Source organism: Microcaecilia unicolor, chromosome 2, assembly GCF_901765095.1.
Source record: "Microcaecilia unicolor chromosome 2, aMicUni1.1, whole genome shotgun sequence".
NCBI classification, from domain to species: Eukaryota; Metazoa; Chordata; class Amphibia; order Gymnophiona; family Siphonopidae; genus Microcaecilia; species Microcaecilia unicolor.
Genome location: NC_044032.1, coordinates 458,782,176 through 458,799,037, shown reverse-complemented (window position 1 = coordinate 458,799,037; position 16,862 = coordinate 458,782,176). Strand labels below are relative to the sequence as shown.

Genomic DNA, 16,862 nt, shown 5'->3' with positions numbered 1-16,862 from the left:
TTTTCTCAGTCTCCACCTGCTGGTAGGCGAGCACAACCCATCAGTCCAATCCTGGTCCGGTCCGGAGGGACTAAAGGAAAGCAAATTAGCAGGTAAGATCTAATTTCTCCTTATCTCCACCTACTGGTAGATGATCACAACCAACTTGTCTGTGGATTCTTCTGCTGCGAGTAAAGGAAAGAAAGAAAGTTATCAGGTAAGACACTTCCTTGATGTCCTCTCAGGCTCTCTATTGAAGTGTGTTAATGCAGCTTTGCTGAAAGATCTTGAACGTAGTATTTTTGGAGGTCATTTGCTCAGCCAGACTGGTGTCTTGAGTTGAGATGCTTTCTTGCAGAGACTCTTATTTGTCCTTCTTAGATGAAGCAGTATTTCTTAGAACAGTTCCATCATCCTTTGTGCCAGAGGTGGTGTCCTAGAGCCAGTGATCTTACTTCTGTCTGTTTCTGACTCTGAGCCTTAAGGAGGTACTATTTACTGCTTTCTCATGCTTGAATTCTATTTAAAGGGAGTAATGTATGTTTCACGCTTCAGTCTGTTTTATACACTGAAAAGGGTTTCATATAATTGCATATGCATCCTGTGGGTGTGGATTGGATAGAATGGAGGTGAAGTTGCAAGGTATGAACATATTTTAATGTATGTTACATGCATAGAATACACACACATTTACATAAACAGAAGAGGTATAAATGTGTGTCTGCACATGTGCGCTATTGTTGGTTTTGGACCCTATTTCATAGGGCTGGAGGGCAAGATTGTATCTCCTGTGTTGGGAGACTGCCAGGATGTGGAATTGGTCATTTCTTATGAAATGACTGAGCCAGTTACCTGGCTTTTGCTACTACTTCACAGCAAGAAGTTACCTCAGTTCTATTCAGGATAGACTTGCATGGGAAAGTGGCCCAAGATGTCTTCATCTGTATCTTCTTTAGCGTATGCAGCAGATGAATCCAGGAACTGGTGGGTTGTGTATATGGTGGAAATAGAGATTACAAAGCTGATGGCAGTGATACCAGACGGTTAGCTCCTTTTTCACTTCAGTATATCTCTATCTCCAGCAGGTGGTAGATGGTGTCTTTGCAGCTCCTGAATTCATTTCTTGAGCCTGCTCTTGGGCTTTTTGGCCAGTTGAGCTTGGGGGGGGGGGGGGGGGGGGGGGGTGTTTGGGCTCTGTGCCAGCTTTAGGGGTATAGCTGGTGGCCTGGGTCCCTGCCTCACCCCATGGTCCCTTTCCTCTCAGAGTTTGGACTGTTGTTTGTACTGTAGCTTTCCACACTTACAAAAAAAAAAAAAAAGCAAACAAACCTGTAGTCCACAACAGACCTCTGCTGCTGTTAAAAAAGAAAAAGGAAAAAAAGAGCAGAGTCTCTGAAATCGCTGTGTCTGTGTGTAGCCTGCTGAGCTGATTTGATGGCAGGCTTATCTGGGATGTCCCGTTGTTGACGGTAAGTCTGGCTACACGTCTCCGGTGAGTGCATTTCTTTTTCTGCCATTGAGGGACTTGTGGTATTGGCAACGGAGGCAATCATAGGAGGCTCATGTTCTGAACAAGTGTTGGTGGCAGCGGGGACATGTGTTGCCAGGTGCACAGAGGCACAGGTAGGCACCAGGGATTTCTTTCTCTCAAACGGAATTCCTGCTCTGAGGCATCAGGTGCACGGGCCATTTTCTTTTGGTGCCTCCCGATGCGGCTCCCTCTTTCCGGCTGTTGGCTGTGTTGGTGGCTTCGCCTCTGCTATGGGGACCCGTTCAGGCTTTGTTTTGTGGCCAGATTTCGTCGTCCTTTTTCTCTGTTCACTGGTTGAAGTGGCTTTTGCTCCCTCAGCATTTGTCTGTGGCCCGCCCCTTTTGAGGGTTTCAGGTACAGTAATGGGTTTGCTACCCTCTATGGTAGATCCGGTTCTCCAGGAGAGGTGGTGGGGTCATTGGGATCCCTCTGGTTCCCCCTCGATGGCTTGGAGTTTTTACGTCCATCTCGGGCAGATGGGTACTACATGGCAAGGTTTTCCAGAAGGAATCTGTTGGTCCTTCTGCGGTGCACCTTGTTTTTTTGGGATGCACTTTAGCCAATCTGGGGGCTTCTCTGGGGCTGGGGGCTTCTGACCCCCCCCCCCCCCCCCCCCCAGTTCATTCTGCTGCTCCATATGCCGATATGTTGCAGACGTTTGGTAGCGGAACTGACAGTTCCTTTTTAGTTTAGCCTTTGGAGGTTTCTGGCTTGTTCTCTGTCTGTCTCCAATGATGGACCCTGCCCCAAAGAGGGGATGTTTACTCTCCAGCTCAGCAGTAGGGTCCATTGCTCTCCTCTATTCGGAGGGAGTCTTTTCAGGGCAGTCCCTTTCTGCACAGAGACAGCAAGAATCACCTGAGCTGGAAAGCCATGTTTGCCTAAGTGGGTGCATTGATGGCAGCAGTTTCCAATAGGCCTCTGTCTGTGGTGAATTAAGATTTTCTTATAGTTCTTGCGTTGTCTAAAGGCTGTTCTTGGTGTGGAAACAGTGAACAGCATCAGAGCAGGACTCGTGTGTTGGCCCTCTGAAACAGCTTGTTTCATATTTGCAGAGTTTTCGGTGCCCTCAGTTTTTTTTTGTACAGTTGCTTAAACACCCTGAAAGTTTCCCTCACTTCCTTTGTGGAACTCTTTATGTTGGCAGTTATAGGTATTGCTTATGGGAACACCACCCTGAGTGTGCCTGATCTCCTCTGATCTCGGAAGCTCAGCAGGGTTGGGCGTGTTTTCTACTTGGATGGAAGATTGCCTGGGAATACCAGGCGCTGTATGTTCTCTCTTTTTTTTTTTCTGCACCTTTACAAGGGACTTTCTAGGCTTAGTGCCTTTGGCTTCACATTTCTGTAGGAAATGTTACATATTATTTTCTGGGGATTAGTGCTCTGGGCTCCATTGTAACCATGTAACCTCAGTGCTGCCATGGGGGCATTAGCTCCAGGTGCAGCAGTCTCAGCAGATAGGTTTTTTTTTCCTTTCTGGAAGATGACTGGCCTTCAAGCTGAAGGTCACAGGTTTAAGGCTGTTTTGTGCATCATATTAGAAGCTGTGGCCCTCAGCTCTTTTTCATATGGGGTATATTTTACTCACTCTTTCATATTGCTTGCCTTGACAAGCAGTTCATTGCATAGCTGGGGCAGCTTACACTATGCTACAGTGCCAAAGGTTAACTGTGGTGGTTTTCCACAGCAGCTCTGCTCTTCTAGTATTGCACTCTGACACTGGTCAAAATATTGCATACCAGCTCCTGCTTCCACTGTATCTGTGGCATCTCTAGCTAGCTGTGTTGCAGTGTCTCTAAGGCTTTTATTGCACTTTTGCATTTTTTTTTTGTATTGGACAGCTAGCTATATTGCAGCGCTACTTCAGTTTAGTATTTTTCCCTGCACTTCTCCTCTAGGAAGCGTTTCTGCTCTTTCCTCTTTGGCCCCCTCACCTGCGGTTTCTTTGGTTGGCTGTTCTGGACCCTTATGTTCAGTTCCAGGCTTTGCCTTTCGGCATGGCTACAGCTCCATGCATCTTTTCCTAGGTTTGGGAATGTTGTGGCCTTCTCCGCAAGGACGGCATCAGAGTGCACCCCGCTCTAGATGAGTACTGTGAGTTAATCTTCCCGGGTCTTCTCGCTGTTGCAATCCTTGGGCTGGGTGGTCTGAATTCAAATGAGCCACCTCGTCCCGTCCCAGACAGCTCTGGTACGACTTTTTCTTTACCAAGGACTAGAGGATCTAGCTTCAGACTTGGGTGTGCAAACTGATCGGGGCGCCGAGTCCTTGGGCCTGACAGTGCATTCATGTCTTGGGCTCTGCGGGTAGCTACTTTGGAGGTAGTGCCATGGGCTGTGCTCACATGTGACATCTACAGCTCTCTCTTCCTGGCAGGTGGTCTCCTGTGTCCCAGGAGTGTCAGTGGCGTCTTCTGTGGCTTTTCTCTGCACAGCTGTGCATGAACTGGTGGCTCTGCAATTCTTCCCTGTGGATGATGGTGGTCACAGAGCCCTTTGCCTCTTTCTTCCACCTCCGGGGTGGTGGATGGCACAGGAGACTGTGTGGCCGATCCTGTTTTAGGTGCTGTTTGCCTTCTAGCCTTTCAGGACTTGTTGTGGGCCAGGTAGTGCTTGTGCCATCTGAGAACACGATGGCAGTGGCTTCTTTGACAGGGTAGGACTCTGAGTTGGGCCCTGGCCACCAGAGCGTGTCACCCCCATGGAGTGGGCATGGGACCTGTTTCTCTGCGGCCCACTTCGCAAGCTTTTCCTACGGTGAGCTTTCTTTATCTGCTGTCTTCTGGCATTGGCAGAATGGTTTCTGCACCAGTGCTTCAGTTTGGCCTCAAGTAGAGAGCTCCGGAGGTAGATTCGATGATGTCCCGGCTGGACGCTGAGATGCCTCCTTCTGTCTTTGGAGAGGGGGCGATTCGGTAAAGCTGGTTGTTCAGCTGCTTCTTTAGCCAGAGGATGTTGTTTGATAATGTTTCCTCTGTGGCTGAGTTCTTTTCAGATCGCTCGCCACCGGGGTTGAGTTATTCTGGTACCTCCAGATTGGCCACAGCACCCTTGGTATATGGATCTGGTGTGGCTCCTGGTGGTGCCTCCATTTCGAATTCTGCTCGATTGTGGGCTCTTCCTTCAGGGTCCATTACAGAGCAGAGGATCCCTGTTGCTTTGGTCTTACGGCCTGTTTTTTTTGAGAGGTTGACTGTGAGGAACAGAGATCTTCGGAGACGGTGATTACTGCTCTATTGTAAGCTTGTATGCGGTCCACTTTGACCACTTATTCTCGGGTGTAGAGGATTTTTTTGAGGCATGCTTGCGACCCACGTTTGCGGGCATCTGTTCCTTAGTGATTTCTTTCTACAGGACGGGTTGCAGAAGGGCCTGGTCTCTAATTCAGTTTGGGTACAGGTGACGGTAGCCTTCTTTTGGGAGAGTGTGTTGGGCTCTTCTCTGGCTTCGCACCCGGATGTGGTGCATTTCTTGCAGAGAGCTTTGCTCCTCTGCTGATGTAACCTTGTTCACCCTGAAACCTCTTTCTTGTTCTCAGAGCCTAGCTTAGGGCTCCTTATCTACCGAGCATTGCTTCGGACTCCTTTTGATCCTTTACAGAAGGCTTCGCTTAGGAACTTATTCGCAAGTGATGTTCTTGTTTGCCAATTCTTTGGCACGCAGTGTGTCTGAATTGTTAGCGCTGCCATGCCGAGCTGCTTTTCTGCAGTTTGCTGACTCTGGAATGAACTTGCATATGGTTCCTCCTTTTCTTTCACATACTGAAGTGAAAGAGGAGCTGACCCTCTGGCATCACTGCCTTCAGCTGAGTAATCTCTATTTCCACCTGCTGGTAGATGGGCACAACCCCAGTTCCTGGATTCATTTGCTTCTACTAAAGGAAAGAAAATTATCAGCACGTAAGGCATAATTTTATCTTTTTATACCCCTCAAAGCAAGAAGAACTCAAACTGAGACAGGACTGTGGAACTATGATTTTTATTGCCCTTGTATTGGCCGTGGCAAGAGTGGTTCCCTGTTCTGGAATTATCCTTAAAACAGCCTATGAAACTGGAGAAGTCCATCATACAAGTTCAAGGGACTCTCTTGCATACCAGAAGCTTAGCCGGTGGTGGGAGGCAGGGCTGGTGGTTGGGAGGTGGGGATAGTGCTGGGCAGACTTATACGGTCTGTGCCAGAGCCAGTGGTGGGAGGCGCGGCTGGTGGTTGGGAGGCGGGGATAATGCTGGGCAGACTTATACGGTCTGTGCCCTGAAAAAGACTAGTGCACATCAAGGTAAGGTATACACAAAAAATGGCACATGTGTGTTTATCTTGTTGGGCAGACTGGGTGGACCGTGCAGGTCTTTTTCTGCCGTCATCTACTATGTTACCAACATGGAGTCCCTCACATTCACAGCTTGGATATTGAGAGGGTAGCTAACTACTTTGAATAGCTGGACAGCATGTTGTGGGTGTCGCTGGTTTTTAGGAGAGATTCCACTAGAAGATCTTGTAGATATAAGTAAAGGATTTTTGTCATCTGTTGTAACAGAAAAGCCCTAGGATTTCTCCCTGACCCACACAAAAACTTTGGGTATCTCTTATATTTTGTTGTTATAAGATTTACTTAGAATTGGTTATTTTGGACTCGCATATAAAATCAGCCCTAAAATGCTCTGGAGTACTGACTAGATATGGGTTTTATTCCTCCTGAAGATGCCTCCTACCTAATAAGAATATAAGAATTGCTATATTGGGACAGACAGAAGGTCCATCATTCCCAGAAAGTTTCCAACTGTGGCCAATAAGTACATAAGTGGAGGAGTGGCCTAGTGGTTAGGGTGGTGGACTTTGGTCCTGAGGAACTGAGTTCAATTCCCACTTCAGGCACAGGCAGCTCCTTGTGACTCTGGGCAAGTCACTTAACCCACGTAAGCCGCATTGAGCCTGCCATGAGTGGGAAAGCGCGAGGTACAAATGTAACAAAAAAAAAAAAGCACTGCCACACTGGGAAAAGACCAAAGGTCCATCAAGCCCAGCACTCCGTCTCCAACAGCGGCCAATCCAGGCCCCAAGAACCTGGCAAAACCCCAAAATTTAATAACGATCAATGGACTTTTCCTTCAGGAATCTGTCCAGACCCCCTTTAAACTCAGCAAGGCCAGCTGCCGTCTCTACCTTCTCTGGCAATGAGTTCCAGAGTCTAACCACGCGCTGAGTAAAGAAAAACTTTCTCCAATTTGTTTTAAACCTACCACATTCTAATTTCATCTTGTGTCTCCCGGTTCTATTATTGTTAGAAAGCGTAAAAAATGCTTCACATCTGTCCGCTCTACCCTACTCATTATTTTGTAGACCTCTATCATATCATCCCTCAGCCGCCTTTTCTCCAGGCTAAAGAGTCCTAGCCTTCTTAACCTCTCCTCATAAGGTAGTCCCATCCCTTTTATCATTTTTGTCGCCCTTATCTGCACCTTCTCCAATTCCTTTATATCTTTTTTGAGATGAGGCGACCAGAACTGAACACAATTCTCCAGGTGAGGTTGCACCATGGAGCGATATAACGGCATTATAACATCCTCATTTTTGTTTTCCATCCCTTTTCTAATAATAATCTGTTCGCCTTCTTAGCCGCCGCAGCACATTGAGCTGAAGATTTCAACGTCCTATCCATGATGACTCCCAGATCCCTTTCTCGGTCCGTAACTCCTAAAGTGGAACCTTGCATGACATAGCCGTAATTCAGGTTCCTCCTTCCCACGTGCATCACTTTGCACTTGTCAACGTTGAACTTCATCTGCAATTTGGATGCCCAATCCCCCAGTCTCACGAGGCCCTCTTGTAATCTTTCACACTCCTCCCGCGACGAGGCGACCCTGTATAACTTTGTGTCATCTGCGAATTTAATTAGCTCACTAGTTACTCCCATCTCTGGCAAGATTCCAGAACAGTAAAACCAATTCTATGCTGCTTATCCTAGAATATACTGTGGATTTTCCTTTGTCTATCTTAATAACGACTTATGGACTGTTCTTGGGAAATGATTCACCCTTTTTTTTTAACCCTGCAAAGCTAATTGCCTTTACTACATTCTCTGGCAATGAATTCCAGAGTTTAATTACTTGTAGTGTGAAGAAATATTTTTTCTCCGATTCATTTTTCAATTTACTGCTTAGTAGCTTCTTTGCATGCCCCCTAGTCTTAGTATTTTTGGAAAAAGTAAACGAGCGATTCATACCTACCTTTTCCACAACACTCAGTATTTTATATACCTCTATCATATCTCTCCTCAGCTGTCTCTTCTCCAAGCTGAAGAGCCCTAGCTGCTTTAGGCCTTTCCTCATAGGGAAATCCCTTTATCATTTTTGTCGCCCTTCTCTGTACCTTTTCTAATTCTACTATCCTTTTTGAGATGCGGTGACCAGAAGTGCACACAGTATTCGAGGTGCGGTCACACCATGGTGCTATACAAAAACATAACATTTCTCAATTTTTCCATTCCTTTCCTAATAATACCTAACATTCTATTTGCTTTCTTAGCTGCTGCTGCACATTGAGCAGAGGGTTTCAATGTATCAGTGATGACACCTAGATCATTATCTTGGGCAGTGACCCCTAATGCGGATCCTTGCATAACGTAACTAGTTTGGGTTCCTGTTTCCCCACACGCATCACTTTGCACTTGTTCACTCTAAAAGTCATCTGCCATTTGGATGCCCAGTCTCCCAGGCTTGTAAGGTCCTCTTGCATTTTTCACAATCCTTTTAATGATTTAACAACTTTGAATAGCTTTGGTGTTGTCTGCAAATTTAATTACCTCTCTAGTTATTCCCACCTCTAGATCATTTATAAATATGTTAAATAGCAGCGGTCCCAGCACAGACCCCTGAGGAACCCCACTATCTACCCTTCTCCATTGAGAATACTGACCATTTAAACCTCTTGTTTTCTATCTTTTAACCCACAATTGGACATTGCCTTCTATCCCAATGTGCATAGAACAAGAGCCCCCTTCCCTCCTCAGCAAGAAGTGATTGTATGTAGCAATATATTTGGCCACTTGCAGTTTTTTTTTTTTTAAATAGTCTCTAAATGCTACTTTTGATGTACCAGTTCATGGCCTCTTGTAAGAACAGCAGTGTAAATGACAGACCCCACTTAGCATGGTAGAGACAGATGACAAACTAGCCTTGGATGCCTTCCTTTAGTACATTCTCTGATTTCTTTAATAGCCAAAAACTTTCTTGAAAATCGGTTGGGATCAGGGAAACATGATTCTTATAACCCTCTGTTGGTTGAGGAAAGTACCATGTCCACTTCTGGAATTTTACATAAGATGATCCATCAGACTGGGGTATTTTAAAGCGTTGGGTATTTCAGAGCGCTGTGTAATCTGAGACTATTGTTACAACCCAACACGGTCCCTTTTCCTTACAGCTTGAATGTTGAGGGGGTAACTTGAGCTACCCTGAAGCTGGCTGGCAAATATTGTAGGACTGTCTCTGGTCTCTAGTACAGATTCCACAAAGATCATATAGGTTGAATTGGAAGAGGTTTTCTGTCTGGTGTGATGAAAAGATTCTAGACCCTTTTTCCTGTCCCATGCGTTTTTGGTTGTGGTAATTTTAGCATGCAGAGTTAGCTCCAGGCTCTAGTAACTGATCATCCTACACAGTTTTGCATAGGGTTCTGCATACCTATCCAGAGTTCCTAAGGTGCTGTTGGATTTTTACTTAGTTGTCCTGCCAACATTTTCCATCTGCAAACATAAAATGAAAGTGCCTGCACATAGATTGCAAAGAAGCCTTAGCTGCCTTCTCTGAAGTATTTATCTCTCTTGCGTGCTACTGTGAGTACTGCAATCTTTGAAATTAAGTCCGTAGCTGAAGAACACAGAATTAAGGTAGAGAAACTTTTTAGTAGTGCCAAAAACAAGTGCCAGAGCCGGTGGTGGGAGGCGGGACTGGTGGTTTGGAGGCGAGGATAGTGCTGAGCAGACCTATACGATCTGCCAGAGCCGGTGGTGGGAGGCGGGGCTGGTGGTTGGGAGGTGGGGATAGTGCGGGGCAGACTTATACGGTCTGTGCCAGAGCCGGGGTGGTGGGAGGCGGGGCTGGTGGTTGGGAGGCGTGGATAGTGCTGGGCAGACTTTATACGGTCTGTGCCCTGAAGAGGACAGGTACAAATCAAGGTATATACAAAAAGTAGCACACATGAGTTTTTCTTGTTGGGCAGACTGGATGGACCGTACAGGTCTTTTTCTGCCGTCATCTACTATGTTACTATGTTGTTAGAATTCTTTTTTTTTTTTTTTTTTTTTTTTTACTGTTTTCAAATTCTAACTGGCTAGTAGTGTTTCCTTCACAACACTAAGGCTCATGGCTCATAATCTCCAAAACATAGTGGCATCAGTAGCCCGCTTATCAGCTCCCCCATGGAGGACACTTGCAAGGCTGCAACATGGACTTTGATCCATACATCTGCATATCACAATTGTTTGGAAAGGGACTCTTAATGTAGCAGTGGATTGGCCACTTGGTCTTTGCAAGTAGAATGAATGTTCATCCTGGCTGTTTTCTTTCATTTCCAGGCTGCCTTAAAAGGTGTGGGGGGGGGGGGGGTAGGTGGGGGAGGAGAATATACAAATGCACAAAAAAGTTTGGTTGCCACCAAAAATGTATAGTATCTGCCCATGCCTTTCTTAATGTATTTTTCTCCCCGTGTTCTCTGTAGGGCAGGTTTTAGCTAGGGAGTCCTATCAATGAGGGCTTGATATGCTTGTCAGTATGCACAACAGCCATCTTCCTAAGATCTGTTCTAGATACTATCTACTGGACATATTTGCAAGTTGTATTATGTGCTCTGATTAAATCAAGTTACTGTACTTTATAGCACATATTCTCTGTAGACTAGAGGATATATGTCCTCCACAGATGGATATCTGAAAAAGCCTATACAGAGAAACTTCCCCAGCTTAGATGAATCTGGAAGCTTCTAATTTTTCCACACATGCATGTGAGTTCCCACCTGACAGATCTCCTTTAGTCTCTAATAGTTCTTAGAGTAGAAGACAACTGCTAGTGGAGGTGGATGGGTATGTGTGGAATTCTATCCTGCTTTTTATGGAGGAAACCAGCTACAGGTAGTAACTTGGTTTTACATTTGTTCAGTTGCATGCATTCAGATCTGTGATTATGTAGCACCAATATTAAGGCTCTTTCCAGAATGTGCTTTTTCTCTTTTGTGTGTTTAATATTGCAGTTTGGGGTCTGATTTTACCAACAATTGATATGCATTGGATTCTCTGTATTTCAGCATGGTCACAATATGTTCATGACACATGCTTTTGACATTTTTGCTGTACTAAGGATTGTTTATGTTTATGCAGACAAAAAGGATTCTCAGGCTGCAGCACAGAGTTTGTCCAAAGTGGTTACTTCATCAAATAAACAAGTATCCAGTCAAGCTAAGACTGGGAAGACTTCCACAATTGTGAAAAAAGGAGCTGTTAAAGGGCCAGTTTCTAGGACTCAGGATTCTACTACAAGAGTAAGAAAACCTGTGGTGACTGCGAGGAAGCCTGGAGCTGCTGTTACGGTGAAGAAGCCTGGAGTTGCTGTGAAGAAACCCTCTAACACATTAAATAAACCACCTGCTTCCAGTATGCCTGGTAAACCCTCTGGACAGTCAGCAGCTAAAGAAGTATATAATCCTCTTCAAAGGGTCAGTACTTCCTGGGTGTAGTGTAATTATATAGTCACTGTAATTTTATGTATTTGTGAAATGCATGTTTGTAAGCTATTAGAAGTGTGTGTGTGTTTTTAAAACGCTCTTCACACACACAAGGCCCATTGCAATCCCTGCACTTGGACTCATCTACTGTCCCCAGCACCCCCCACCCATGTGCATTGAAGACACCCTACAAAATTCATGGCTAAATACTAGTGTTTGGGTTGCTGCTTCTGTTTAAACATTTGGAACAGAAGCAGCAACCAGGTTTTAACACTTTAGGGATAGGTCTAGCCATGGGGAAGGGCTTTGGTTAGAGGGTGTACTTAGTAGTAGGGAGAGGCTTTCCTAGTATGGATGCTTTCAGTGTTGGGTGATGGCTCTAGGGTTCCTGACTTTTTAGTTTAAAACAAATAGTGTGGAAAGGATGCAGAGCATGGCTTACAGAATTCTTTCAGACCTCTGTGTGTATGGGTTGGGAGTGGTGGTGGGCTCTGACCCTAAGGGGAGAAGAGATGGGTGATTTGAATCAGCAGGGGATAGTGCGGGGCAGACTTATACGGTCTGTGCCCTGAAGAGGACAGGTACAAATCAAGGTATATACAAAAAGTAGCACATATGAGTTTATCTTGTTGGGCAGACTGGATGGACCGTGCAGGTCTTTTTCTGCCGTCATTACTATGTTACTATGAAGTGGAAAATTGTGTTTTTCTATTGTTAAATAGGAGTTTGCTAGTATCCTGAGTAAATGCCATTTTATTATTTGCAGGATAGCAAGGACAAATCAAATTCGGTATACATATAAAGTATCACATACCATGTAAAATGAGCTTATCTTGTTGGGCAGACTGGATGGACCGAATAGGTCTTTATCTGCCGTCATTTACTGTGTTACTATGTATGTTACCCCTTTATTCCTGATTTCAAAATAGTAAACCAGGAAAATGCCATTTTTTCCACCAAGTAGCATTTTGGAAGAGCATAAAAATAGGAACGGGACTAAATGATTCTTATGAAGGTTTTTTTCATAGTTCAAAAGCAAGCTAAATCCTACCAAGTAACATTTTGGAAGAGCTGATAAAAATAGGAACGGGAGTAAATGATTCATATGCTTTTTTTTTTTTTCTCCTTCCATAGTTCAAAAGCAAACTAAATCCTGGAACAATCATTCACATTTCGGATTTGCCAGATGATGGCTACACAGATCAAGATATAATAAAAATTGTCCAGCCATTTGGCAAAGTTAGTGACATTCTGATCATTCGTTCAAAAAATGAGGTAAGCCTTGGGAGAGAGAGGAAGGACTTTGTACTACCAGGTTTTATAGCAGTGTATATGTGTGTGTAATATATATAACATTTTAAAAAATCTCTATATCTATATAAAATTTTACAAAAAATAACTTGGCAGAGATTATGTGGCACTTCTAGGTGTTCTTACCATGATCCTTAATGTATATGTGGGGTCATACTTTTTATTTTCTCAGTAAATGGTTGAGATTTGTAATATGTGTTTAATACAAACTTCATGTAGATGAGATGCTTTTTCCATTACTTCTGAACTCTGTAGGCTATAAAATGAGCTACTTGACTTCAGAGCATAACCTGTCTTGCACCTTTTCATCATGCACTAACAACTGGCATAGTCTGTACATATTCTATATGTTTGGTTGGTGTCTCCAAATAGTTTTGGTTTGCACTTCAAACATGAGCCATATTCCTAAGCAAATCTGTATATATTGGGTATTGTGCTGCTCTAGGCTAGGTGAGGTGACAAAGCTTCAACAGCCAGCTAAACCATTCCCAAGTGAAAACTTCACTAGTAGACTGTCAATTCTTAATCCAACTCTTACCAGCTAAACCATTCATTCCCAAGTGAAAACTTTACCAGTAGACTGTCAATTCTTAATCCAACTCTTCTTTACTGAAGCAATCATATCAAACAAAGAAAATCAACTTACAGGTTGGATTTGGAAGGACCAGAACTTTCAGGGTGTTAATGGCCACAGGACAACGGAGGGCTCTATGGAGCCTCCAACACTCTTCCTCTTGCCCCCACGAAGAGTATCTAATGAAGACCAAGTCTGTGGAGGACAGAAACTCCCCTGGCCAGACAGAGGCAATCACCAACCTGAGAGTCTCTTGTGCAATGGGAACCTTCAGGGAGGGTTTTACTAAGCCCAGGTGGGCAGCGACCTTTTGGCATACCTTCTTTGACTTGCTTGTGCTCTGCTTCAGTTGCAACAGCTGTTGCAGCCAGGAGATGCCTTTGGCTCCAACATTAGGCAGCAGATGTTGCGTCCAAGGACCGCCTTTGTGAAATACCATTTTGGGGCCATTTACTGTTAGGTGAGGACCTGGAAAAGTTGGTTAAGTATTTTTTATTTTGGTGGGGGGGGGGGGGGGGGGGGGGGGAACATTCTCTGACCTCCAGCAGTCAGGTCTTGGAGTGTCCAGATCCTTAGGAGGATGTTCCTGCACCTAGGACCGGGGACATTTTTGCTCAAGTCGGTTGTCTGGGAGGGTCCGACAGGTTGGAATCAGAAGGACCAGAACTTTCAGGGTGTGAATGGCCACAGGACAGTGGAGGGCTCTGTGGAGCCTCGACCACTCTTCCTTCCCCCTCCCCCGAAGAGAATCCAGTGAAGACCAGGTCTATGGAAGACAGAAACTCCCCTGGCTAGACAAGGCAATCACTGACCGGGGAGCTCTGTGTGGAAACAGGAAACCTTCAGGGAGGCTTTGGCGAAGCCCAGGTGGGCCATCGGTTGTGCCGGTTTGTCTGGGAACAGGCCCTCATTTCCTTGGACTAATGGGTTGTTCAGGTCAGCTTTGACAGTTATGCCTTAGAGCAGTGGTTCCAAAGCCTGATTCTGGAGGCACCCCCAGCCAATCAGGTTTTCAGGATATTCTGTCGGCTACCTTGCATTCCCTCCCCCATCAGAATGGAAGCAGGTACAGAGGCAATCGAAACCCGTCCCACACAGGAAGTCAGAGCGGAGGACGGACACAGCGCGTCACCCCCGCCGGAAGTCGAGCAGACAGTGTACGACGCAACCGAGACGCCACCACCGAGCACTGCAGACAAAAAGAAGCAAGCGAACAAGAAAGCAGTCGCCACCGAAGACACCATAACAGCCAAGAAAGACATGTCATGAAATTTGTATGAGGTGGAGGCAGTGCATGCAAATTTATCTTATGAATATTCATTATCAAATTTTCAACAACCGTTGCAAATTATCCCAATCTTTATTAAATATTCTACTTTAACATATTACTTATCAATTATTGTCTGAAACCTTCAATCACATTCAAACATAATCATTCATACCAAACCTCATTCAACTATATAAAATCACATAAATACTTATACACTATTGTAGCACCCTGAGTGATTATGTCACACACAACTCCTAAGATTTAACCAATCCAGTATGTTATTTCACTGCGCTTGATTACTACATTGTTTTCCCATATCAAACACGATAGTCTCTTTAAACTGTATTCAATGGTTCACACAGTTGTGTCCACAGTCTTTCATCATATTTGTGTGTCTTTTCTTATAGGTTCTTCTTTTTCAACGCAAATTGTTTATAAAGTTCAAGCTTTGCTGGTTCAAACTGATCCAAATGTCTTCATCTTCCACAACAACCTCCAATCTGAACCTTTTTCATTTGTGTGACTACAATCATCACAAGATAACTACTTGAATTTTTCTTCATTGAGCACTACCTCGTGTTCGACCTCTGAATTGTTTATCTTTCCTCTTTTCATTGGGGCACACTCGTACAGACCCAGACCCTACACGATCGTGTTCCGCTTCTACAGCGTCTTCAGGGGTCATTTTGAATCTACAGCAGACAATAATATATCTTCACACACATATTTAACATCTCACCCACCCCATAAAAACAGATTACAAAAACTTTTACCGGCTCTCCCAAGTTGCCAAACGCTCAACAGTCTCCGATGTGCTAGTGGTAACGTCTCAGCAGGACGCCCACACATGCGCATATCGGATCTCCACAAACACAGTGCTTAAATACCATCCTACATATTTAGCCACTCAATTTCCTTATTTAAGCCATTATTTAAGCCAAAGGAAAATTAAACGTTGTTCTTTCTTTAGTAACATTAAAGGTATATTCCCACCCCTATCTGATTTAATCTGACTTAAAAAACTATTGGAGATCATGTACTTCATGCTTTGCATCTACCCAATGGGAAACAAGCGGCGCTTCCAATCGGCAAGTACGAAGATTGCTCAAATGTTGAGCTATCCTAACTTTGATCTTCCTAGTGGTTAAGCCTATATGCCATAAATCGCATGGGCATTTTATCCCATACACACAATTCATGGTCTCACAATTAGTGTGTCCTTGTAATCGATATACCTTTCCTGTATTCGGGATAGCCACTTCCTTTACTTGCATGGCATATCGACAATATACACAAAGATCACATCTCACAGGGCCACATTCCTCAAGTCTCTCAATTCTTCCATTGCTACACTGGGTTAATTGCTCACCCAAATTTGGATACAGAAAGTGAAAGTGCCTTGATGCTTTGTAGCTTTTACTACATGAGACGTGGGGACCCCTGACGCAGGTGCTAGTCACCGAAACACGGCCCGTGTCGGGTCTTTTTGTCAAGGCTCATTCATTAAAGAACTGTGTTCCATTTTTAAAGGCCCATGGTGCTGTTTTTTTTTGTTTGGCGATATATAGGCACGCAATAGTGGGGGCAACTGTGGCCCCCATTGCAACACCTTTTATTTGATGGGAAAAATTTTTTTGGGAATTTGAAAGAATTGTGGTAAATGACCAACTTGGCTATTTTTCCTAGTAATTGTATCAGTTGGCTGGGCAAAGATAGAGTATCCAAAAGTCTCTTTATAAGAGTCACTGCTTCTTTTTGAGGGATGTTAGTATACAGTGCTGTGACATCCAGTGTCCCTAAACAAATGCATTGATTGACATCTACCTGTACTGTTTCTAAAATTTGAAGTAAACGGTCTGAGTCCCTCACATATGAGGCTATAGAACCTAAACAAGGTTGTAAATAAAAACTAAACACTGTGAGAGTGGTTCAAACAACGACTCACAACCAGAGACAGTGGGGCGACCTGGGGGATCAGTCAAACTTTTATGTATCTTGGGTGTAAAGTATATTAAAGTATATTATAAGCAATTAACCCAGACAGAGCAGCTATTGAAACATGGCCAGGGTTATGTCCTGGAATTTGCAGAGCAGGTGGCCCAGGGTTTCATGGCATCCCCTTGCAGTTCTCCTCTCAACTGAGCAGCAGTTCAGGATGTGCTGCAGCATCTGCTTAAGTGAGAGCGTAGTAGAGTCATTGCCCCCATAAGAGCTACCTGCATATTGCTAGTAGACGCTCACACTCAGTTTCTGCTGCTCTTGGTCCTGGGACAACATTTTTGGTTACAAGTGATTCCCTTTAGGCTTATGATGGCACCCAGGACCACCTCCAAGGTTAGGGTGCTTATTGACATATTGGGACAAATCAAAGGAGTGGAGGAGTGGCCTAGTGGTTAGAGCACCGGTCTTGCAATCCAGAGGTGGCCGGTTCAAATCCCGCTGCTGGTGATCTTGGGCAAGTCACTTAACCCTCCATTGCCTC

At 44.6% G+C, this 16,862-nt stretch overlaps 1 protein-coding gene across 1 annotated transcript in view; it reads left to right on the top strand.

The window, feature by feature from the left end:
- Positions 1-16,862, top strand: part of ZNF638 (zinc finger protein 638) — a 426,212-nt gene that overhangs the window by 151,200 nt on the left and 258,150 nt on the right. The window contains exons 6-7 of the mRNA XM_030192174.1: positions 10,882-11,216; positions 12,360-12,500. Coding sequence (XP_030048034.1) covers positions 10,882-11,216; positions 12,360-12,500 — 476 coding nt within the window. The remainder of the gene's footprint in view (positions 1-10,881; positions 11,217-12,359; positions 12,501-16,862) is intronic.